Source organism: Parasteatoda tepidariorum, chromosome 6 (assembly GCF_982258835.1).
Source record: "Parasteatoda tepidariorum strain Cologne lab strain chromosome 6, Ptep-v5.0, whole genome shotgun sequence".
Taxonomy (NCBI): domain Eukaryota; kingdom Metazoa; phylum Arthropoda; class Arachnida; order Araneae; family Theridiidae; genus Parasteatoda; species Parasteatoda tepidariorum.
The window spans coordinates 49,277,482-49,303,449 of record NC_141760.1 but is presented as its reverse complement, the minus strand read 5'-3'; the positions used below and the strand labels follow the sequence as shown (position 1 = coordinate 49,303,449).

Genomic DNA, 25,968 nt, shown 5'->3' with positions numbered 1-25,968 from the left:
CATGTTACGGAATAAAAATTTGACGCACCTTAATTTTTAGAATAATAATTACCGTGAGCCGAGATGGCTCAGGGGATAGAGCATTCGCCTTCTAATGAAGTGAACCGGGTTCGATTCCCGGTGATGGCTGGTCGATACGAATCAGCATCCGGATTGCACCGACCACAGTGCTGACGTTAAATAGCCTCAGTGGTAGACGGATCATCAGTTAGAGTCCCCTTTCCATCAGGCTAACCGTGAGAGGTTCTCGTGGTCTTCCTCTCCATGTTTCGCAAATGCGGGTTAGTTCCATCAAAAGTCCTCCACGAAGGCAAATTTCTCCCTATACTTGATCCAGGAATTCCCTTGTCTTCTGGATTGTGTTCAAAATTGCAAGCCTACCGAGTTGAACATTAGTAGTCGTAAACCCAAAAATTTGGTCTTCTGCGCAACGACGGTTGTAAAAAAAATACTAATAATTACCGTAAAATCAATGAATCACTTTAATTAAATAAATATTACTGTATAATAATGAAAGGTAAATTGGATTTTACGGATGATGCACCTAAGGAGCTGGTACTTTATATCGTGGTTTTATCCAAAAGTTTCTACTGTGTACGTCAAGAAGTCGTTCTCCTGCTGCGATTTCAATCAGATATTTCCCCAACCCACCCAATAGTTCGATCAGAAAACCTAGTGATCTTTCTTTAAATTGGCTTTAACAGAAATGTGATTTAGCTCAGGTGACCAGGTGAAGAGGAAAATAAGTTCAATTCTCGTTTAAGAATATGGCGGGGAGCTGGCACGACACGGGCATACACTAACTGTCACAGAGTCTATAAAATTACTTCGACCGAATGATAATTATGTAAAAATTTAGAAACTAGCTTATTATTGCATATTGTAAAAAATAAATACATTTTTTTATCTTTCTAAATTATAATAGAAATAATAATAAGGTACCTTATTTCATTGCCCTAGTATAAGAACAGGTACCTTATTTCATTGCCCTAGTATAAGAACACCAATAAAGAGTCATTTTTCGTATAAAAATCCTCATTATTTATTATATAAATAAATACAAGTTATTGAATGATATTTTATTTATTATATAAATAAATACGATTTCAATGACAGTATATTAGATTATTAAGCATGTTTTATTTACAATAAATGAGGGATAAAATCAGCATAACTTAATAGTGAATATTTGAACAAAACAAATTCAATATTTAAATTGAAATAGTCGTAAGTTACAGAATCTTGTTCTAAATGTTCAATAATAAGTCTTTTCTTGTTCATGTTTCAAAGAATCTTTGATGGGACGCTTATTTCTTTTATATTCTGATGAGATGAAAACTAAAATAAAAAAAAAATTACATTGAACAATTATCATTTCAAAATTCAATAGCATACGAAATATATCTCTATATAATGCGTTTCATACTATCAATTCAAAATTTATCTAACTATTACTATTCAAAACAACGATATTTATTTACGTTTACTGTTTACGACTATATTAATTTAACAATTGCAAGAATACAAAACTTTTTGTAAAAAATTCTTCACAAAATTTCGGTATAAATTATCCAGCTCTCACAGTGCCAGTACTTTTTATCGTGAAATAAATTTTTACCGTAAAGTTTTCTTTAAAAAAAACCCATACTTTAAGTACTTTTTACAGTAATATTTGCTGAATCACTCTAATTAAGTGAATACTGTAAGAATTACGGTATAAGATTTTACGGTAAAAAGTATTGGCATTTAGGACTTTTAATCATAATTTTATGATGATTTTTTTACAGTGTACTAACATTAAAAAGTGATGACTGATGTTAGAAAATCCAGAAATTCGTAAATTTAAATTACACAAAAATTGTTTTACAAGAAGGTAAAAATAAAGTACCTACTCGTTATTAATGAACTCATAAATAGGAATACAGCAATGGCAATATTTGATGATCTCTGTCCCCAAGCATCCAGCAGGCGGGAAGCAATTTCAGTTAATATAAGACCAAATAACTGAAATAAGAATGTATGTAATCAATTAAAATTTTCTTTAATGCAATAATAAGTAAGAATATAAAAATTTATGTGTTCCCACTTTGCGCAAAAAGCAGTTATTCTGCAAATTATCTAGATCAGCGATTCCCAAAAGGTGTTCCGTGAAAGGATTACATAGGATCCGAAATTTAGGATTTTTTTCTAACCAGTAATAAGTATACAATTTATGTCTAATCAATTATCCATTATTTATTTAATATTTCGGTCGCAAAATGTCAATTAAAAATAGCAATTTTTTAAAAAGAAAACTTTGGTAATCTATTGAATAAATTATAGAAAAGGCATGCATTTATAAAAAAAAAAGCTTTCCAATTCAAAATAGAATAGCTAAATTCAAGAATAAGACATTTATAATATTAAAATTTCTTTCATTTCATTATTTCCAAACTAATTAATAGTCTTATTTTTTTTTTGGTTAGTATATTTACAGCTGCTAATGAATTCTCGCCGTATCGTTTCAATACCGTCCATCCTTTACGATTACACAGTCGAAAAAAATTGAGAACCGATGATCTATATAATGTGCAGATTAATTAGGGTGATCACGCAGTGTTTCCCAACCCTGTAAGGCCGCTGACCGGTCAACGTTTGATAACTTTACCACTGCCCTCTGAGTTGGGGGGGGGGGAAGACGTTGATTGTTAATGCTATAGATTGTTTTGATTTAATAACTTTAATTTTATTGTACTTAAAAATTCCCTTAAAATAAAATACAATTAAATGAGCAGTACCAGTGTGTGGCTTCAAGCAACGTCTCTCAGCCTTCGCTCAGTACCATTTGATCCACGAACTGGAGCGGGGTTTGGAGACCACTACATTAAAGTAACGAGAATTATTTCGTTTCTCATATTACCTTAGTAATCAGCATATTTTCTGATCACTTGAGTAATATAAGCACTCGTTAAAGTGAAAATAAGATCTTAGATGAAACAACAGCAACGTTTTGTATGTTTAAATTAATATAATTTCCTTTAAATATCTGCTGAATCAAGTTAATACAATCAACCAACCAGAGGATTAACTGATGAAATCAATCAGCTATCAATTTGAAAACCATATTACAAAGAAATAATTGGTTTAAAATGTTATTAAAATTATGAATGTTTGAAAAATGCTGAAAACACTCGATATCGCACTTCAATGGATTAACCTAGTTACCTTGCAGATAAGTTAGGTAATGTGCACATTTATTTATTTCGAGCTTATAATGGTAGCTTAAATAGTAAATAAATGTCCTATTTTTTAATGTAAAAACACTAATAAAAAGTAAATAAAATAGTAAATATATCATACAAATTATTAATTGAATTTATGAGGTTATTAATTGTTTAATTTTAAATGGCTCATGTTTGAAACAACTTGAAATTTTGAAACGCTCAAAAGATATATTTCTCATAAACTTTCTTTTTCAAAAATATTAACGTTGAAAGCATTTTCTCTACTTTTTTTTGTCAGTTATATAAATTATTATTTCTTCTTTTTAACTTTTCTTCAATGTTAAAAAATTGTAACAGCAACTGTTTTAGTCCTTCAATTTTTAGATTTTCAACACTAAGAAACGTGTAAATATCAAGAAGTGTATAAAATCTATAGGAAGTGCAACGAGATAATAACAAAAACTAACGCAGAACATACTGCTGCCCAGAAAAATGCAACCAAAGAGTTAAATTTGTCACCTTTCATACGTATCAAATATGTAATTTTTTCTGTCTCTCATTCAAGGTTATTTGTATTTATATTTCTTAATGCAAAATCCATTACTTTATATTTTAACATCTTTATTCATTTACAGTTGCCGAATAATATTTGTAATCATGAGGGAAAGACGCTTTCAATTTCTGACCGATCTTTATTGAGGTTAATAAGAGCAAAGGTGGGACAAAAATATTCTAATATTGCTTATTAGAGGATGTAGCTTAAAGACGGTTCATAGGGAAAATTAAATGCTTTTTAACTGTGCCAGGTAAATAAATTAGTTTGCGATAATTTTAACTATTTTTTACCTCAATCATAAGTCTGTTTTTTTACCTCAATAAGTCTGTCTCAATCATAAGTCGGTTTGTCTTCTGGAATTTTAATATTATTATCTTAAATTTTAATAGCATATTTTTAAAAAAAATTTTTCTTGAGGGGTTTTAAAACAATGTGAAATAAGTGTGGTCCTTACATATTCTGATTCCAAAGCAGCAAGGATTATGTTACATAATGGTACTTACATTTGAAGAAGCATTCAGTAATGATGCACTTATAATTTCAGGCTCTGGAAAAGTCAATTCGATACCATACTCTAAACCAACTGGTAAAAAGCTTGTCAGAAAAAATCTGTTAAAAAGAAAACATGTTTCATTACTTATTTTTACATTATTCTAATGTGAAGTTTGACATCGTCGAAGATTCATGTAATATGCGAAATTCATTTACGCAGTTATTCTAACATTTTTCTCAGTATGGGAGATAGCCTAGCGTCTTGATCTTGAACATATCTTTTTTGTTCCTTAAGAGGAATTTTAATGCTGAATTTATTATTTATGTATTTTATATATCATATATTTTTATACACTGCATTTTATATGCTATTTTCTTAACTGATGTTTGCAGTGGCCCCCACCCCCCAAGCTCTTGGGCGCATTCACCCCCCCCCCCCAAAAAAAAGGTCCTGAAAATGGCCAGTTGCTTCTTTTATTTATGTACTTTAAAAAAAATTCTCTCGTCTAAATTCCCCCCCCAAACTATTCGTATTATTTAGTGTAAAAATTCTCCCTCCCCAATCTTTAAGTGGGAGCATCGTGTTCCCACCTTCCCCCCTAATGGGGGCCCCTGGATGTTAGTTTATAACAGTTACTCATTTACTGTTAGGTCAAGTTTAGCCTATCTTAAGCCAGCGCTCCCTATGTTTATTCTGAAAATGGCGCAAAACGTCAAAATAGAGAAAAGCCACAGTTTTGAGAAAATGAAAAGCATTTGTGGTCTAATTTTTTAATATTTTGAAACTTACTCCAACGCTGCATTATCTCAGTTCATGGGAATAAGACATTCATTTTGATGATTTTCATCCAGATGGAAAAGTGTCGCCAAATTGGCGATTTTTTAAAAAGTTAAATAACTTCTGAAATATTTTAATTATTTGTCCGTTCTAAAGCCCAAATAACTCTTTACAGCAAGATGGCACATACAGTTAAAATCTATAGCTTTGCTATAAGTCTTTTAAATTTTCCTTGGTGAAAGATCTTCGAAAACCCCGTCGACAAAAGGCTAAGCCTGTCTTATCCAATATGCACAGGATATGGCGGTGATAAGGAGTTTAAATATCCCAGATATTATAATCAGAAATAATGTTTCTTAAGGTTAATGAAATTTAGTATGTAAACTGAAGAATAAACTGCAAAATCAATTTCTAATTTTGATATAATAACAGGAAATAATCTAATTAGTTCAATTTCGATAAGATATTTTATGGAATTGTGAGAATACTTTTCTAGAGAAAGAATTAATAATTTACTGAAGGAAACTGATTATCAACAGTGAGTGCCTTTTTAATGAGATTACTATTGGAACGAATTCGAGAGGCAATGTAAGCAACCTTACGATAGCCAGTCGTCTTTTGATATGGGTGATTAAAGAGGGAATAAAACTGCAAACTGTTAACCCTAAATTTAACTCTGAAATTAATTAAACTGTTTAGCTGCAATTAAATAGTTGAAGACATAGCAAAAATGAAAGATTTTAATTAAAACTAATATCGTTTATTCTTATAGAATTTACGTTGCTGTTTTATTAACTTTCCAAATTATATTTCTTAAATTAGTTTAATTCAAAACTGAAAAAAAGTAAATGTCTTTTTTTTTCGACATATTTTTAAGCCTGCGAAGTAATAATCGAATTAAAAAAATGATTATTAAACATTTAGCACTAAAATTAATGCTATTATGCATATAAAGTTAATGTTATAAAACTAGATTGTATGAAAAGAAAATCAAAATGTATCCAAATTTTATGGAAAAAAAAAACTCTTACCCAAATATGCCAATCGTCAAGAATGTGACCCATAGAGATTTAATCACCAGTAACGTACAAAACAAGATGAAAGTAAGCATACTGGCAATGCATATTCCCAAAGTAGTTTCTCTAATTAAAGTAAAATAAAAACGATCAGACTTTTAAAATTTCAATAAATAAAGTTGAAGATGAGTGCAAAAGCGAGTAGTTACGTATCGGGAGAGTTTTCAAAACAATAATTTTCCTTTGGAAATTTAATACTAGTTTATTTTTTCAGTTAGTAATACTTGTTTATTTTTTTATTAAGTACCACGAAAAAAAATTTTTTTTTAATTCAAGTATCCCGTAATAATTATTATATAAACATAAAAAGATAAAAAAAAGAAATGTGACAAGTGTTTCAAAATGCAACTTAAGAAATCATAACATTTTAGATTTAATGATAGTTAACGATGATGACAATGGGCTATTGAACATGACATATTTGAATCCTTTGCGTTAGTTTAAGTCATTTATTTTTTTACAATATTTTTTTTTATAAAAAATTATTTTTTTAAAATTTTTTTAGCAAATTTAAAACAATTTTTTTTTAAAGTGCCAAATTTATGCCACAAATATTTTGACTAACAGGTTAATTTGAATGTATGTAAGGTCACATCTGCAACCTTATAGATATTAAGGCATGCTATTACATGACATGCTAATTAAATGTTATACATTTTGTTTATGCTTATTTTTATTGCTAATTGTTAAGGTTATTCGAAATGAATATCATATTTTTCATTACAGCCTATTCAAATTTCAAAATTCGCAAAAAAGAAGAAAAAAAACTTAGAGATACTTAATAAACTTAATAGAGTGACTTAATAAACTTTAAAGCTCCTTAGCTTACTGCTTCATATAATAAATATTATTAAATTGACCCCTTGAAGATTACATATTGACCCAAATACAAATGAATAATTTGTATTACTCTTTTTCCGTCATATACAGGAGAAATATGAAAAAATTATGTCAGCGAAAAATTACTCCCCCTCAAAAGTATTTTTTCTCTATACGAAGAATAGATGTCTTAGTTTCAGTTTTTATTTAATTTATTTATTTGTTTTCTCACGGTGAAAAAGTATTCTGGGGAAATTTCCAGTAAGAAATCCATTATTTTTATTGAAAAAACCCAAAATATACGGTATTTAATCCATTAATTTTCTAATCTTTTTTTATATATGGTTACGGGTATACAAGAAATTATACTTCTTATTACCATGCATTTATTAAAAAAATACAAACTGAAAAATAAATTTTGCCGAATAAATGATTTTTATGCCATGCTTTAAGGTGTATAATAAAAAAATTAACTCGTATACCAAATTTTACCAATTTTTTTTTTTTTTTTTTGTTAATTTGACCGAAATCATCATTTGTCCAAGGAAGCAATTTAGTAAAAATTACCGAACTTATTAAAGTTTCCACAGAGAAACAAGGTAAATTTTGCCATATTCTGAGAGTTTTGACTATACTTTTTTACTCAATACAGTAATCAATTCTTTAAATACAATATTAAAAGCAACATATCTTTTTTGAAATTTATATTTTGATAGTTTTTTTATTATTTATTTACTAATTTAGTTTTTTTGGGGGGGGGGGGGGATTTCACATTGCATACCTAAATTTTACGAATTTTTCGACTGCTCAGAAAGAAAAAAAACTCATACAATATTTTTTTAATTAACTTTTCGGTTGATTTATGTCCAGTCAATATAAAGAAACACTAAATACATTTTTATTAAAAGCTTTCAAACTTAGATTAAGATAGAAATAATTTTAGTTAATCTTATGACAGGAATTAATTTTGTTATAATATGATTAAAAAATATAAATTAGTAGCGATTGTAATAATTTCTCGATCGATGTGAAGTTTACAGGGAGAAATTTATAACGATAAAAGTGCTTTTATTTTGAGTAAAATATTATGACGTTCATGGATATCATTTACTCACTTAAACCTATGGGTGTAATCAAGAATCGTACCGGCAATCATGGAACCTACGAGGCCAGAAATGATAAAAAGAGTACCCATCCAACCAATTTCAACTTCTCGGTGCTAAAAAGTTAAAATTTAGTCAATTAAAAAAATTAAGTGAAAATATTATGAATGAATTAAAGTCGATTTAGAAAATTAAATGAAAATACATTGCATGATTGAAAAATTGGAAGAATACTAAATAAAATATATATGAAATAATTCGAAACATATTAATAAATTTCTTAATTAAGCACGGTTTTGAAGACAGCCAAATCTGTCATTATAAAATAATACTAAGATATCTTATAATATGAATCAATAATGAGCATCAACAATCTACCTAGTTTACCAGAAATGACAAATGGTTTAATAAATTAATTAATAAAAAGGAGATTGTGAAGTACGGTTTGTTGCATCTGGTTAGGAAACTAAATTTATTCTCACCAAGTTTTAAAATTATTTACCAAATTCATCAATAGTTGGCACTTCTAAGGGAGAAAAAGGATTATACAGTGTTAAATGATTATACAGTATATACATTATTCCATGCTCATATCATCATTAATATTTTATGGCCATGCTTCATATTAAAATCTCATGTTTACATCTTGCGCAAATTTCAATGGGTATTTTTTCAATTTTCCACTAATTTTATTTATACTATTAAACAAGATTTATTAAAAAGAATACCAACAATATAAAGGACGATCCCTTATTAAAGTTTGTTTTATTTTACGTGTTTTCCTTTCTAATGCCATCACATTTTGTTACCTGGACAATCATTGCAGGGTATTATCATTTGTTGTTAAATTTTGTTTTATATTACAAAAAGGAAATTTGTGAAAAACCTCTTATTTTGAGTTACCTGGACAATCATTGCAGGGTATTATCATTTGTTGTTAAATTTTGTTTTATATTACAAAAAGGAAATTTGTGAAAAACCTCTTATTTTGAGTTTTCTTTAAATAAGTACAACAGCTACTTAAAAAATTGCTGGAAACTTCTTACATTTTCAAAATGTTCAAAACAAACTTCATTCATAAGTTATCCGATATGATTCACAACGAAATTATAAAACTTTTCTTTTTCAATGTTTCCTGTGCATGTGTAGTATGAAAGATTAATTTGAGTGCTCCTATTTTGAGAAATTTTTAGCACTTTTTTTTAAATTTTAAAATGATATTTTCGTTATTAATAAAAAATTACTCCTAAAATTTCGCTTAATTTTATTGAATATTTATACTGTTTTTGTAAGAAAACTTGATAAAAAGCTATAGTTTCTATAAGAAACAAAAATATTAGAACTTTAAAAAAAATGCCCATATCTCCACTTAGGCGACATTTACAAAATTTTGTGCAGTAATTGAATTTAATAAATAAAGTAGTTGATACAAGTTTCATGCTTATTGCAACATTTTTCGGCATAAGTTGTTCAAAAACACTCTGTTCCACTCGTAATTTATTGCCAGTGCCTCAAAACGCTGAAAGCTTTTAACTTCATTGACACGTATGAGAAATTGCATGACCTAAATACCTCAAAAGTTTTAAAATAATTCTCTAAGTATTTCTTGAGAAATTCGAAAAAAAATACCAAAAACTGAAAGTGTCTCTTCCGTTATTGTAAGGTGATGTATGTTACTTAACATGGGAACTGACTTTCCTTTTATTAAAAATTTCTTACACAAAGCTTTTTTTATGTTAATAGTGCTCGAACATTTTCAAAGATAATGAAAAAACCTTTAATATAAAAGTTTTTTTTGATTAAATATTTTTTCGCTCGTTATAATAGTTTCATATTTCAGGTAATTCAAAATATTCTGCGTCTATGAAAAATGAAAAAGATACTTTATAAATTTTCTTTTATCTAAAGCTAAATAGTAACTAATATTAAAATAATAATTTTTCAGATATGATTCTATTATTTCCAAATGTTATTTAAAACCATTTTTAAGGAAATAAATTGTTTTAGCAAAATTTACTTTTTCTCTTCAAAACAGTTGCTATACTCACTGGGAAATATCGAAGTATTAAATTGTTCAGAATGGTGGTAATAGCAAAATAGGTTCCAACAGTCAAACCTAAAAAGAAATATTAAAAAAGTATGTTATTTGTTTGGATCAAAAAGGTAAAAGGGGAGAACGAAATTGACTGTTTATTATTGAACAACTATAAATTGTTTTTTTCTTCTTTTACTTTATCTCTTTCAATATTAACATTAATATTAATGTAACTTTAAATATAACTTTAAATTATTTGCATAATATATCTTTGTAGCCTTTTTAACTCTTTTTTTAAATAAATAAATTACTTTGATTCTCACCTTAAAGTTTTTTTTAAAAAGAAAAACAAAGGCATTTGGCTACAAATTTTCGTAAGAGATTATATTACATATCAGAACATATTACATATCAGAATGATTTGATCATGATGAAATGGTATTCTTCGTATTCAATAAAGAATATTTGGGAGATTGAAATTACTTTTTCTGCTTCCAGTATAGCTAACGAAACATGAATGCTAACTCAGAACTGCACTCATTAGCTTATACTAAAATTATTATTTTTAGATATGTTAGTGACTTCATCGAATAGCTTCGATTAAATTAATATTCAATACCTTTCCTAACGATAATTGCTTGGAGGTTAAAGTAAATGCATATAAAGATAGTCTATGTGAACAATGTAACTTATTTTGTTTCAAGTGTGAACTATTCATAGAGCAATAAAAAATGTTGTTACAGACTAGATAAAGTGCTTTATCATTTAATACGTAATTAATATGAATATCGCTAACAGTATCTCTTTTAAATATATAAGAATTAATGTTACAGGGTGACAAAAAGTAACTTAGACACACAATACACTCTATTTCTCTTATTAATACCAAACTTTCAAATAAGCATGAAAATATTACTACTTGTAACATTTATAAATTTTTGACGTAAACAAGTATGGCCACCATAAAGACTCGCAAACAAGTCATAAAACTTTCTGCCATGAGCCCCAATCCACCTACTGATATTTTATCATATCATCCTTGCTGAACAACTATTTTCGAGATGTCAAAACCTTACGAGGTTTAGCAAAAACTCTTGCTTCCATGATAGATCAAGCGGTTAAATACGTTCGATTTCAAGTCTGGTGAGTAAAGTGACCGTGAAAGAGTCGACAAAATATGTCTAGATCAATATTTTAGTGACTTCATGTGAGTGTGCTGGAGCAGAATCCAGTTGAAATGATCATTTTTTGGTTTCAAAAGGTCTTGAACAATATAAAGGACTTGAAAGCATATTCCTGTAAAAATATTTAGATTTCAGCATTGCACAAGTCATTTCTTGTTAGTCTCTAGTTATAAAATTACTAATATTCTTTTTAGCTGAAATCATAAATGAATACTTTGTATACTTACCGTACATAATAAACAGCAATACGAAATTCAAGTTCTTAAACATAGTAATCACACTCTTTGTATGTGACTTTGAAGGCTCTTTTTTAATTTGTGTTTGAGTTGGTGGAGACTTTGGCGCATTTTGGAAAGCTGAAATATTACAGAAAAATATGCAATAAGTTACTTATAAGAAAAACAATACAAATTAAGTATGCCATCATAAAAAGGAAGTTAAATGCTAGATAATTATTATTTAACTGAAAACACTTTACAGATTAGGAAAAAAAAATTCAGCTGTATGCAAAATTACTGCAAATAGCTGAGTAATTGACCATTTAATACATGAAAATAATCAAAGGGATATTTTTGGATTACGGGAGGATTCGTCAAGTTGTCAACATTTTTTGGACTATCACAATGAAGTTATATAACTGAGAATAAACTCACTAAAACTCACCTAAAATTGCAATAACTTTCAAACTAATAGGAATTTAGAGAAAAAAAATCAAGTTTACTTCAGCAATAAAAAAGTCCTCTTCAGCATATCAAATATATATATATTTTTAATGGCGGGCACTTGGGATGTATTGTCCCATTTGCCAGGAGTGCCAGAACTACTACTCTCTTCTCGTTATCCAGTGGGCACCTGTGGCGAAGCCACGGTGGTGGAGCAGCGTCGCCCACGTCACACAACCACAAACCCGTTTATAGGACGGGTCACATTCACACAATCACACACAGGAGAAAGGACATAGAACACAGAGAGAAAGAAACAGCCATGTCCTGAGCGGGATTCGAACCCACAACCATCGGATCCGGCATATCAAATATAAACTCCGTAGTTGCGTTTCAGTGGGCTACAGATTGAACCACAAGGTATTTTCAACTTTTAAAAGTTGAACAGTTAATAATTCCCAAGCTAATTTTCGATTGTAAAGCTCTTTTATCCCATCGTATTCCCCGTACATTCTTTTACATTCCGTCGTAATTTCAAGTTTTTAAGTCAAGTTTTGGGGCAGTAAAATAAAATGTAATGCAAAGGAAAAAAAGCAACAAAAAATCTCGAAAAAAATCCTTTTAAATCTCTGTAACTTTTGAATAAATTGCAATAATTCAGCGATTTTGAAAGAAAAAAAACTCATTTCAAGTTTACAAACAAATTGCTCATGGGCTGTAATAGCGGCACAACTCAAATCATGTTTTGAGATAAGTGGGTTTAAAGTTTTTATTGCTAAGGAAAATGTTTAAAAAATGCTTCAGTTTGCTTAAACAAAGATTACCTTCAAGTTGAATTATGAGTTGTGCTAGTATTGCTGCTGAAGAGAATGTGTATTTTTATATTTACACCTGTTCTTAGTCCAAAACGCGTGTTTTTTGAGTTGTGCCACTATTGCAGCCCACTGTAGTTGCAATTCTGCGACCTATAAGGCAGCTCTCATACGATTCTTTGCAGGAAGTTCACTAAGTAATTTTTCACTCTTTTCTAAATTTATTTTTAATTATAATTCTATAGCTAATTATCGAGCGTTATTTTTTATTTAATCATATTTCTTGTCTTTTTTACACACACTTGCGTTTTTTTAGTTCATTACTTCAAAGACATTTTGCGCATCAAAAAAAATTTAACGTTAAATTAAACCTGCAAACTGTTTCAACGACACATACGATTTTTTAAGATAGATTAATTAGGGGGGAAAATGTTAAAAAATAAGAAAGCAAAATAATTTTTAAAAAAACTGTAGAGAGAGGAGAAATGTATTATCAGAAAAAAAAGTTGTTAGTGTAAATAGGTTTAATTTTTTAAAGTTTTTAAAATTAATTCTTAATGGTTTTTTGTCGGTTTATACATAATTAATAATTTTGAGGACTGAGTTTGAATATATTATGACTTCAAATTACAGGGTTAGTAATTATCGATCCTAAAAGTTTGAACTGAAACTAAAGATATTATTTTGAATAACTGTGGCAAAAAATAAAAAATAGTAAGTTTTACGTTCGGTTGAGTTAAAAATAAAAAATATCTATACTTAATTACTGTATTTTCCATACCTTTTTTATCATCTTTGACTGCTTTTATTGTAAAAACATGCAATAAACGTCGTATTTTCTCTTCAGATAAACTTGTTATTACGTAAAGAAATATAAATGTGTTGCCTTCTTTTTTATTAATTCTGAAAGCATTAAAGGAAAGTTTTATGACTCATTTTTAAAATAATTCTACTTTTGATGATGAAATAAGAAGTAAAAGTGAAAGAAAGAAGGTTTTGAAAAATAACAAGTATTTTATGACATTTAACCGGGGAAAAGACAAAATATAAAAAATAAAATATATCCCAGAAACTAATTGCTGATAAATCTCGAAGGCGGCATTTTTGTCAAACAGGTTGTGGTTTCCATTTCACTATTTTTAGAACTGATCTGTCTTCTTTGAATATATAATTGCGAAAATCATACCCCATTATAATACTTTTCTAAGTATCCTGAAACAGATGTAATTCACTTTTGTACTCAATCAGCTGTAATTGTGTCAAAAACATTTTTAATGGAAAGGTTAATGTTTTTCTTTCTTCACATTACTAATAATCTGCGAACCCTAATGCGAATAGTTTTTCGACTTCATATTTTTTAATGATTCTAAAAATATACATTAAAAGCAGTCATTCTGGCAGTCATAAGTAATAATCTCTGCTCTCCCAATAAATTTGTAGGTCTGTACTCCTATTAGACAGTCAAAATTTTTCTATGATATCCTATGTCAGAATGATATCGTACAGTTAAAATTCTTGTTGTTGTATTCTTATGCCATTTGTCAATACTCACAAGCCTGTTTTTAGCAGAGGGGTGAACTTCTTCTTAATTTCCAGGGGCACCATCTATGGCCAAGAATTCGACTTCTATCGCATGCACGTCATAGCCCATAGGAAACATTCACACACCATCCATCAATTCGCAGGTAGTAATTTTCACCTGACCCAGACCACGATCCATTTCCGATTCAGTACCCCCAGAGGTTTGATTTGTTATGGGAACTTCGAGGACTTAGTGACTCCAACAAATTTGGCGTGTACCAGTCACCATTTTGTACACGGGAAGTCCACGGTCAGCGAGAATCGAACTAATAACCTCTTGAGTATGGGACCAATGTCCTACCAACCAGGCTATCCCGGTTTTTTTAAAATTCTTAAAAAAAATGCCTATGCTATATAAATCTGATACAGATTTTCCTGCATTTTTTTGCCATTCGATCTGAGACTAGTTCTTTTAATGTCACTAGCCTTAAACGCAATAAATTATTGCTATTAAAGATTTTAACTTGTATTACAATTTTTAATTAAAGGGGTGAGCTGGTAAAAAAAAATCTGAAAATAGAAATACAGAAATGCTATGTCCAAAACACATTTTGAATACCTGCAAAAATGCCTAGAATTTGAGAAAAGAAAATGAATGAATGAAGAATATTATAAATGTTTTAACAAAAAACATTGATGCTTGATTTTTTATTATTATTATTTTAAGTGAAAGTTGTGAATACGAATGCCGATTCATTGATATTTCTCAATCGCCCATTGATATTTTTTAAATCGCGTAAAATACAAATCCTCATACCAGATTTTTAAATTACATGAATATGAATCTAGATGCGTAATTTTAAATAGCATGAATACGAATCTCAATGCACGATTTTTAACTCACTTGAATAGGAGTCTCCTTTTCAATCACAATTTTAAATCGTGGAGAAATGAATTAGCGATGTGTAATTTTAAATCGTGTGAAAACGGATCGTGTGTGTAATTTAAAAGCATGTGAATACGAATCCGATGTGTGTATTAAAATCTCGTGAATGAAAATTAAAGCAGCATTTACATAAATAGGGAAAAAAGAACAAAAAAACTTTTTTTTTTCAATAATTCAAAAAAATAAAACTTTTTTTGTAAGGACGAAAATTTTCTTCCTTATAAACAAAATCATCTCGGTAATTACTAAAATGTTATATAGAATCAGTTGAAAGGAACATACTGAAAAGAACAAGCATCAACCAAATCAAATTTAGTATCGTCAGAATTGTTGCCACTTTGAATTTTCCATTTTCTATCAGAGGTTTATCTTCACAGTCGTTAGAAACCATTAGAGGGGAGAAGAGATAGCCCAGCGCTATTCCTAACTTAAATAATGTTTTATATTAGTGTCAAAAAATAACAAAAAAGAAAAATAGAAATCTATACTAAATAGAAACATGCCTGATTGATTCAAAAAGTTTATTGGCTTCAAATATATGCATATGGTAATAAAAGTCAAAATGCTTCAAGTGCTCAAAAATAAGCACCCATTCACAAGGCTTGCTAGATGTGAATGCTAGTTTTAACTATTAATAAAGCATAGTTTTTTTTGTCTAGTTTGGAATGATTGCCTATTTCTCATCACTTGAAACTTTTATTTTCCATCTGCATATTTTTTTTAAACCGAAATACATTATTAAATAAATAATCCCAAAGAAACAGAAGCGGTAAGCCTATTATGTAAGAATTACCTGATTGAAAACTTCATAGGCTTCAAAAATATGCAAAAATGAAATGGCTATCGAAATGTTTCATGGTGCTCTCATTTTCAAAATTTGACAGACGTGAATGTAACTAAACAAAATTGATTTGAAAAAACGCAAAGTTACCCCCCCCCCCCAAAAAAAAAATGGAAAAATAAAAGAGAAAAATGAAACTTGGAAACCCACAGAAGCCGAAATCAGATGAAAAACAAAACACACGGAGACCGAGAGGCATCCGGATAGAATGCTTCTCCACGCATTATGGAGAGGTCGGGAGGAACTAATATCGTTAATTAGGGATTCAGCATTCAAAGAAATAAAGCAAGATTCCAGGGTATCAAGATGAGTTGTTATGACCAGGATAGAAATAATTTCAGCATTGTCGAAATCAAATTTATATGCCCAAGATTCAAAGAATTTTATTTTAATTTATAACCGTCGTTGAACAGCCAACCCAATTTCGTGATTTACGTCTACTAATGTTCAACTCCGTTGCCTTGTAATTTTGCACCCAATCCATTAGACAAGGGAGCTTCTGGATAAAGTATTAGAAGAAATTTGCCTTCGTGGATAACTTTTTAAAGAAACTAACCGACATTTGCATTACATAGAGCAGAAAACTACGAAAACCTCACACGGTTTGTCTGACGGCAGGGGGTCTCTAACCCTTGATCCGTCTACCACTGAGGATATTTTACGTTAGCACTGTGGTTGATGTGAGGCGGGTGCAGAATTCGAATCGACCAATCATCGGTGGGATTTGAGCAGGTTCATCTCATTGGAAGACAAACGTTCTATCCCTAGAGTCTCCATAGATCAATTAAAATAATTTTATTTTACAACTGTCGTTAAACAGCTGACCTAATTTCGGGTTTACGTCTAGAAATGTAACTCCGTAACCTTGTAATTTTGAGCCCAATCCAGAAGACAAAGAAATTTCTGGATCAAGTATTGGGGAAATTTTGCCTTCGGAGTATTGGGAACTTTTTGATGCTAACCACCACTTGCGTTACATGGATGGGAAAACCACGGAATTCTCACATAGTAACCCTGATAGCAAGGGGACTCTAACACATGATCTGTCCACCACTAAGGATATTTTAAGTCAGCACTATGGTCGGTGCAAGCCGGATGCAAAATTCGTCTCGACCAGCCGACGCTGGAATTCGAACCCGCTTTACCTCCTAGAAGGCAAACGCTCTATCCCTGAGCCCCCACGGCTCGATTCCAATAAGTTTAAAACTGTCGTTGAACAGCCAACCCAATTTATTGGGCTTACGACTGCTTATGTTCAACTCCGTAGCCTTGCAATTTTGAACCCAATCCAGAAGACAAGGGAACTCCTGGATCAAGTATAGGGAGAAATTTGCCTTCGTGGAGGACTTTTTGGTAGAACTGATTCAAATTTGCGTTACATGGAGAGAATTCCACGAAAACCTCCCACGGTTAGCCTCACGGCAAGGGAACACCAACCCATGTTACGTCTACCCCAGAGGATATATTCTACGTCAGGATTGTGGGCAGTGTAAGCCGGATGAGAAATTTATGTCGAACAGCCATCCTGGGATTCGAACCCGGTTCACCTCCTTAGAAGGCGAACGTTCTATCCCCTGAGCCATCACGGATAGATTCCAACAATTTTATTTTATTTTACAACCGTAGCAGAACAGCCGGCCCAATTTTGGGTTTTAGACTACTAATGTTCAACTCCGAAGAAGACTTGCAATTTCTAACCCAATTCAGAAGGCAAGGGAACTCCTAAATCTAGTATTAGGAGAAATTTGCCTTCATGGATGACTGTTTGATGTTACAAGCCAGCATTTGCGTTACATGGAGAGGAAAAACCAGGAAAACCTCCCATGGTTAGCCTGGCTGCAAGGGGATTCAAACCCATGATTCATCTAACACTAAAGATGTCTTAAGTCAGATCTGTGGTTGGTGCAAGACGGGTGCGGAGAGCGTATCGACCAGCCACTGCAGGAATTCGAACACAGTTCACCTCATTGGAAGGCAAACGTTCTATCCCCAGAGCCATCACGGCTTATTCTAACAATTTTATAATCGTCGTTGAACAGCCGACCCAATTTTCGGGTTTACGACTTCTAATGTTCAATTCCGTAGCCTTGTAATTTATAACCCAATGCAGAAGATAAGGGAACTCCTGGATTTAGTCTTGGGAAAAATTTTGCCTCGATGGAGGACTTTTTGATGGAACTAACCCGCATTTGCGTTACATGGAGAGGAAGACCATGAGAACCTCCCAAGGTTAGCCTGACGGCAAAGGGACTCTAACCCGTGATCCGTCTACCACTGAGGATATTTCACGTCAGCACTGTGGTCGGTGCGGATGCGGATTTGCTACGACCAGCCATCAGTAAGATTTGAACCCGGTTATCTTCATTGGAAGGCCAGCGCTCTGTCCCCATAGCCATCACGGCTCCATTCCGACAACTTGAAGCAAATGAAGATTTTTTTTCTAATTCTTGATAACGCACATATCTATCGTGTTCTTTAAGTCTAAATTTTAGAACGCGTTTAGTATGCCTGATTTAGCCGAGATAGCGCTGAGAAGGAATGTGGTAAATACCCTAGCGATAATTAAATCTAATAGGATTTTAAAGAGACTTCAATTTGAATTTGTTAAAAGGTCTGTAAATAGCTTTAAAACCAAAACGATGGAGGATGTTAGTAATATTATAACAAACGGGAGGGGAAAAAACAATAAATTAACAAAATAACTGTATGGATTAGAAGAGAGACGCTTGTGAGTTAAGCAAAAGCTGAATAAACAATAGAAGGCTTAAATCCACTGTTAGCAGCAAGAGAGAGGAAGAAGTTAAGTTCGGAGTTTAAAGAAAAGCCAGAGCAACAGAAAAGGAAAGTATGAAATGCAGACATTTTCTGACATTAGGGTGATCAGAATTAACATGAGGGGGCAAAATGTTTATGATAAAGAGAGGTAGAAAATCAATCTGGGTGTTTGGTAACAAGGACATCCAAAAAAAGGTAAGGTAAAATTAATTCCACGGTCCAAAGTAAATGGAATGTTGGGATCAACTGAGTTGACAACAGAAAGTAACTCTTGAAGATCAGTATCACTGTTAATTGAGACAAACATATCCTCAGCTTATCTTTTCCATCATGAGGATTTGAACAATTTAAAAACTTTTTCTTCGAAGTAATGCATGGAAATGTCACAAAGAATGAGCAAGAGTGGTTGGTCATGGCCCATGGCTTACAGAATTTACGAAAGCAGTTTGCTATATACAGGAATTCACAAGGAAGATAATATCTTGGCCCAGGTACCTGGTCAAGTTACCTGGGCCAAGTCCCAATACTTGATCACGGAGTTCCTTTGTCTTCTGGATTGGGTTCAAAGTTACAGAGTTACAGAGTTTGACGTTTCTAATCGTAAACCCGAAACTAGGTCAGCTGTTTAACGAAAGTTATAAAATAAAATTATTTTAATTGATCCGTGGTGGCTCGAAGGATAGAGCGTTTGCATTCTAATGAGGTGAAGCGGGTGCAAATACCAGCGAGTGCCGGTTGTTACGGATTCCTCACCCAGCTCGCTCCGACCGCAGTGCTGACGTAAAATATCCTCAGTGGTAGACGGATTATGGGTTTTAATTCCCTTGCCACCAGGCTAATCGTGGGAGGTTTTCGTGGTTTTCCGCTCCATGTACCGCAAATGCGTGCTAGTTCCATCAAAAAGTCATCCACGAAGGCAAATTTCCCCCAATACTTGATCCAGAAATTCCCTTATCTTCTGGATTCGGTTCAAAATTACAAGGCTGCGGAGTTGAAGATTAGTGGTCGTAAACCGAGAAATTGTGTTGGCTGTTAAACGACGGTTATAAAATAAAATAAAATTGTTGGAATATTGGTCATAATTTCAATTTCGACAATGCTAAAATTATTTCCTCCCTAGTCACATCAGCTTATCTTGATATCCTGGAATTTTGCTTTATTCCTTTGAATGTTCTAGTTAATGACATTAGTTACTCCACACCTCTCTATAACGCGTGAGCGTGGAGATTCATTTTCTCTGATTTGCCTTACGGCCACTGTATTTTGCTTTTTCACGATTTATTTTTCATCCATCGAACAATCTATCGAATCCTATTTTTGCACATTTTTTGAGCTCAAACAATATAATCGTGGTGTAATTTTTTCACTATTATAAACTAAACTCACAACTGTCATATTTTTTTTTTAAACTGAGGTTTTTTTTTCCAGTTGACATTCTGTACCATTTTCAATATTAGCATGAATTGAAATTAATAGTCAGGAATAATTGACCCAAACATACAAGTTATAAAAATGCCATATCATTCTATGTAGTTTGTTATTTTATGTAATGACTGATCATCGAGGAACAAACTGATTAAACCGACTGAGAACTGTTCGATGTGCAAAAAAAAGCTAATGTGATGGTCATGTTTTGTTTAACAATGATTTATCCTGCATGTATAAATTATTGAAACTACCTGATTGCCAAATACTCCAGCCGAACAAGCGCGTGATAGCTCATTACTCGGAAACCATATAGCTGCCAAGAAGGGTGGAACGGCTAAGACTAAGATGTTTGATGCAGAGGTGAACACAGTGCTAAGTAGAATGAATGAAAATCCATCCGGTTTCAAACCGGTAAACTGTAAGGCACAAGCTAAACAAAAAGCAGAATAAAAGTATAAATTTCATCAAGTTTAAACATTTATTTTATTTGAACTTTACATTGATATAATATGGATAACTAAATCATCGTATTTATCAGCTAACACAACAAATTTTTTAAAGTGTTCCTATACGTTAGTGAGTCAAAATGTAAATTGCGTTTAAATCTTATAATATAGTTCATATCAAACTTTAAACTAATATTGTTTTGTTTCCTATTTAGATACTGTTCTTACAATTTACAACATTTAGATGTAGTTATTTAATGTAAGTAAACTCATTGTAACATTCTAAGAAGGAAAAATTGTTGCTGAAAAGTACCAATCATTAATTAAAGAAGCTAACCAAATAATTCTTTTTAGCAGGACAAATGTTGTAGATGAACTACATTCGTGTAAGGAATCTTTGAACAAATCAGAGAAACTTTTCCACCTTCTGCAATTTTTTATAGCTTTTGCTCCCTTTTTTACTTTCCGTATCCGAGTGTAATAGACTCCGGCTTATGAATGTTACCTTTGTTTTAAGATCATACGCTTCTCTTACACAAAGTTTACTTTATTTCATAAATCATTCAATATCCAAGTATCAATGTAAATCCAATAAATGGCAAATAAAAAGAGGAGGATAAAATTTCAGAACAAATTTTTATCAGTTACTCTTTTAAAATGAATTCCCCTACTCAAAAAAGTGTGAAACTTCCAAAAAAGTATGATATGGAAAAAAACTCAACTTGAGTTGAATACACCTATGTTGAGTGAAATACTTGCTCTGCGTTAAATCGAACTTGATTATTTAAGGGATACTTGAGTTGTTTTCATTCAAGCATGATTTTATTAGTGCGTTGGTTACTATTTAATTGTGTGCGAGCTATAAGCTGGAGTTTGTACCGTTTTATTTTAAAAAGCAAACGATAATAAATATGAATAAAATTGTTATGTTTTTTCGATCTAAATAAGTTATGCTCTTGCTTCTATTTTGCGCTTAATTTTTTTCTTGCGAATATGTCGATCAATATTTTGAATCAAGAAGAACTAAAAGATCATTTAATTAATAGCTGCATTTCTGAAGAAGACGCTGTTTTACGTTTTACGTTTTGGTAAGTAAATATACTTTGTTGTTCTTATTCTTAAAATACTATTATTTAGATTTTGTTATATACACTTTCCATTTCAATTAGCTGCTTTCAGCGTATACACTGAAAAAAATTCCAGATAAAAATAATTATATGATAAATAATGTTTATTATTACTTGTTAACACATTAGTTTTAATCAAAAGTAATGTAGATAAAATCCAGAATTTACCACATTACTTTTCGCCATAAAATCCATTTTCATCTGATCATGTATGGAACAAAAAGCTTGATATACTGTAATTTTTGCTGTAATAATTTCCTTAAACTCACTAAATCACTCGAATTAAATATTACTGTAATAACTGCGGTATTATATTTAACACTAAACACGGATTTTAAAGTAAAAATAGATTTTACGGATGATGTCCACAAGTTGATTTGTAGGTCATTGTCTACACACAATATATAATGTTCAAAGTGAGGTTTTAAAAAAAGTACTGTGGTAAAAAATCATTGAAATACAAATTATTGAAAATCAATCCTGTTTAAAAATCTGGGTTCTGTGTTCAAAGCGCTCTACCCAAGACATATTATGGCATTGTTACACAAGTACAACGATGGATGTAAGTAATGGTTGATATTGTCACGTATATAATATAGGTTGTCTGAAATTTTACAGCTAAAACAATAAGCCCTAGTGATATTTGAAACAAGTTTCTCAATTGTTACCGTGTTGAAAATCATTATAAAAAATAATGCCGTAAAGGGAATGTTAATTCCATAAATTAGGGTTAGTTTTGTTTTTAGGTAATTAATATTTTTCATTCAAAAGAAAAAATGAAAACATGAAATACTGTATTTTAAATTTTAAAGCAGATTCAAGAGTTGAAATATTGGAAAGAGTTCAGATATAATCAAAGATTGATCCAAGTAAAAAAATATACCTGGTGTCCCGTAAAGTCCTCTCTTTATTTTTTGAATTCTTGATAAAAATTAAATCTTAAGAAGTAAACACTTTGGTGGTTGAAATTCATTTTTAAGGAAAGAAAAACGTCATAAAATCACTAATGAGGACGGCGTGACTTAAACATTAAAACTCGTTTGATTGCCCCAGAAAACAGAGAGAAGTTGTAGGCGGATTAGTCAAATACCTCCAAACTTTTCGAGTCAATCAAACTGGTATTTATTTTTTTCCACCTCAACTTTACCTTCATTTTTTACAGGTATTTTAAAAATATATATTTATGACGGTGATTACAGAAAACCCTTAATTGAAAAATACTCACCTATAGTATTAGTCACAGATACAGCTATAATAGTCCAACGGAGACCGATGTAGTTCATCAAATAGGACACAGGAAAAACAAACACAACATACACCACCATCAGCATGTATGCTGTCCAATTTAACATGTTCATAGAAATGTTATAATAACACATATTGACATTGGCATTTGACACATATTGGGGAAAAAGCATTCCGCATAAAAGGGAGAGAGAGCTGAAGAGAAACAATATCCAGTACCGTTTACGGTAAACTTTTACCGCTGATTCTTTTTCAAGATTTACATTAAGATGTGTTGAAGGTTCAGTTTTGGAACATACAAGTTCGGAAATACTTTTATGGGATGACATTGTGTTTTCACTTCCTTTACACTTCACCTGAAGAAATCAAATGTTTTTTTTATCTATAAAAAAAAGATAAGGTATCAAACATTTTGAGAAAAATATTAATTTTTGATGCATATCTGTATACATTATTATCATTTGGTAGAATGGGGATATTCCCGTATTATCGGTATTTGTTCGTGCCAAAACACCAAAGAATTTTTGTATAACTTTCACAAACGTAAAAGGAAACTTTTTTATGTTGAGGGGGTCGGCTACGATTTATACCTTTCGAGCTGGTCCCCTTTTGTGATGTTTTATTTTATTTTTTATTAATTTCTTCAGTTTCTTGGGGGGAGATTTTTTCAATTGATGATTGTATTCTCAGTTTTTGAATTTGTTATGAGCCCACGAAATGCAGCATTGAAGTAAGTTCTTAAATATTAAAAAAAATCAGACCACAAATGCATTTCATTTCGCAAAACTGTGGTTATTCACCATATTGACGTTTTGCACCATTTTCAAAGTAAGTGTAGACAGCACTGGCTTTAGATAGGTTGAACTTCGTTAGATAGGTTAACTCACAGCAGTTATAAAAAGAGAAAATTATTCACAATAAAACATCAGCTCATATTAAGACGGGGTCTTCGAAAAACAGCCTTAAAAAATAAAGGTTCGAATTCTTTGAGACGGTGTAAGCATCTCCTAGAATTTTTCAAATAATTTTATTAAACAGACACAAACTATATAACAGAACAGGTAAAAAAAATATTAAATGATAGTATTTGATAAATTTTTCGAAACATATGAAACATTCTGACTGAATCTGGCTCGACCGGTGTACCGTAATTTCTCTAATAGATTTCCAATTTCCAATGCATATTTTATGTGAATTTTCGCCCACTTATAACAACCGAGCATGCATCTGTTTTTAATATATACTATTCAACATTTCTGTACTTTGATTGAATCACCATTCTCCTCTTCATTTATTCGTATTATTTAATAACTAATTGTGATTGCTTAATCTCGTTTTAGCTTATCTCACTATTTATCAGCAACTAAGAAAAATTTATTGGAGTGATACTGTTTCATTTATTTAAATTAGGTGAAGTCATTGGTGATTGCATGTGTGACGTAATATCGATCATCTAATTATTTTTTTTAATATATTTTAGATAGACAAAATGTTCAAAAATTACCACTTTAAAAGGAAAATTCTTAGAACCATTATAAATGGCGAAGTGAAATATTACCGATATTTTTCTGCGTGTTGCGATTCAAATAGCATTTTTAAAAAAACTCCGAAAAGTTTATTGTGAATTTAATTAATGAAAAATATATTTAACTTCTCAATACAAGCGAAAATTTTATTCCATTTTATTTCCCTACTGCGTTAAAGCTTCGAAAATGCCTCTTTAAAGTTATAGCAATTCTCTAAACTTAATAAGTTCATAATTGAATGAAAAACGCTTGATTAAATAGCCTTTTTGAAGTTCATTTAAAGCAGAAAATTTCATTCAATTTATATTATAGGCTGAAAAAATGTCCTTTAATTTCTTTTAAAAACTTTATAGCAATTTTTAAATCCAGAGGTGAGTATACCTAAGAATTATAAGTATTTGACCCGACAGAAAATGTTCCATTTTAAAGCACTTCCAAAAAATTTATTGTAAAAATAATTTTTATAATACAAATTTAACTAATTGACACAATAGAAAATTTTATTTAAATTAATTTATGACTTAGAATTTTTTTAAAAATTAGTTATAATTCTCGATCTATTCACTAATTTACTATATCTAAAAATTTGTCATTCCCCAAAAAAGCGATCGATTAATTAAATGTTTTGAAACATTTCGAAAACGTTAATTACAAACATGAAAAATCAAAATAAATCTTACCTCAACAGTTTTAAAAGCTCTGATTTGAATTAAGCAGCAAAGAGTTTCTTCTAAGTCTGAACTTTCTTTGCAAACATAATGTAAGATACGCAGCCCAGATAAGAAATAGCATTCGTGAAGTAATTACTGCTATTATACTTTACTATCAATGCTGGAATGTTCTGAGAATTTATCACTTTTTTGACTCATAAAATTGAATGAGTTTTGTGCGAAACAAAGGAAAAAAAAATGATTTTACTCACGTTTTATTCTGATTTCCTTACAAAATTCTATAGTTTCAAATTTAAATTGCAAAACAATTTTATTGCTATTATAGCGTAATATAACTAGCATAATTCTTTCACTGTTGACTTATCCTCAATACTTATCATATTTTAAAAATTAAGAAATGAGCTTTACATAAATTTTATAGCATTTTTGTAATAAAATATTTTTGTTACTCAAATGTTTGTTTACTATGTTCTGAAATGTATTGTCTTCAAATTTATAGTTTAATCTAAATTGTGGATTTCTTTTATGTATAAATATGTAACAACTGATATTTTTATTATTGGCAACTAATTATCACCAACATTAAGTGAAATTGACATTATGTAGACGTTCGTAAAATGCTAAAATATTTACTTTAAAAAGTACTTCAAAAAGTTTGAAGAATTGTTTTTGAAATCGAATATTTCAAATAAAAAAGGATTTATTTTTGAAAACAAAATCTT

The 25,968-nt window shown here is 30.7% G+C and overlaps 1 protein-coding gene across 4 annotated transcripts; it reads right to left on the bottom strand.

Moving 5' to 3' along the window:
- Nucleotides 1-1,121: 1,121 nt before the first annotated feature.
- Nucleotides 1,122-25,465, bottom strand: LOC107440794 (choline/ethanolamine transporter flvcr2a). 4 transcript variants are annotated; one of them, XM_043040618.3, is made up of 11 exons: nucleotides 25,256-25,457; nucleotides 23,030-23,431; nucleotides 20,483-20,661; nucleotides 15,470-15,614; nucleotides 11,474-11,602; nucleotides 10,076-10,143; nucleotides 8,040-8,143; nucleotides 6,061-6,171; nucleotides 4,263-4,368; nucleotides 1,893-2,004; nucleotides 1,122-1,338 (listed from the first exon to the last, which is right to left on the bottom strand). In XM_043040618.3, the coding sequence occupies exons 2-11, from the start codon at nucleotides 23,376-23,378 to the stop codon at nucleotides 1,256-1,258; spliced, it is 1,386 nt and encodes a 461-aa protein (XP_042896552.2). In that variant the 5' UTR covers nucleotides 23,379-23,431; nucleotides 25,256-25,457; the 3' UTR covers nucleotides 1,122-1,255. The 4 variants fall into 4 exon arrangements, with proteins under 4 accessions (XP_042896552.2, XP_042896551.2, XP_042896553.2 ...); XM_043040617.3 differs by having other exon boundaries at nucleotides 23,030-23,405; XM_043040619.3 differs by lacking the exon at nucleotides 6,061-6,171 and having other exon boundaries at nucleotides 23,030-23,405; nucleotides 25,256-25,465.
- Between the last annotated feature and the right edge of the window lie 503 nt (nucleotides 25,466-25,968).

Bases quoted from the DNA above. Each gene is read 5' to 3' on its own strand.
- LOC107440794 (XM_043040618.3), bottom strand. From the start codon at position 23,378: ATGTCATCCCATAAAAGTATTTCCGAACTTGTATGTTCCAAAACTGAA. The intron at 20,662-23,029 runs GTGAGTATTTTT...CTTTTTGTTTAG, and splicing joins ATCTGTGACTAATACTATAG to CTTGTGCCTTACAGTTTACC. The intron at 6,172-8,039 runs GTGAGTAAATGA...TACTTTAATTAG, and splicing joins GATTACACCCATAGGTTTAA to AGAAACTACTTTGGGAATAT.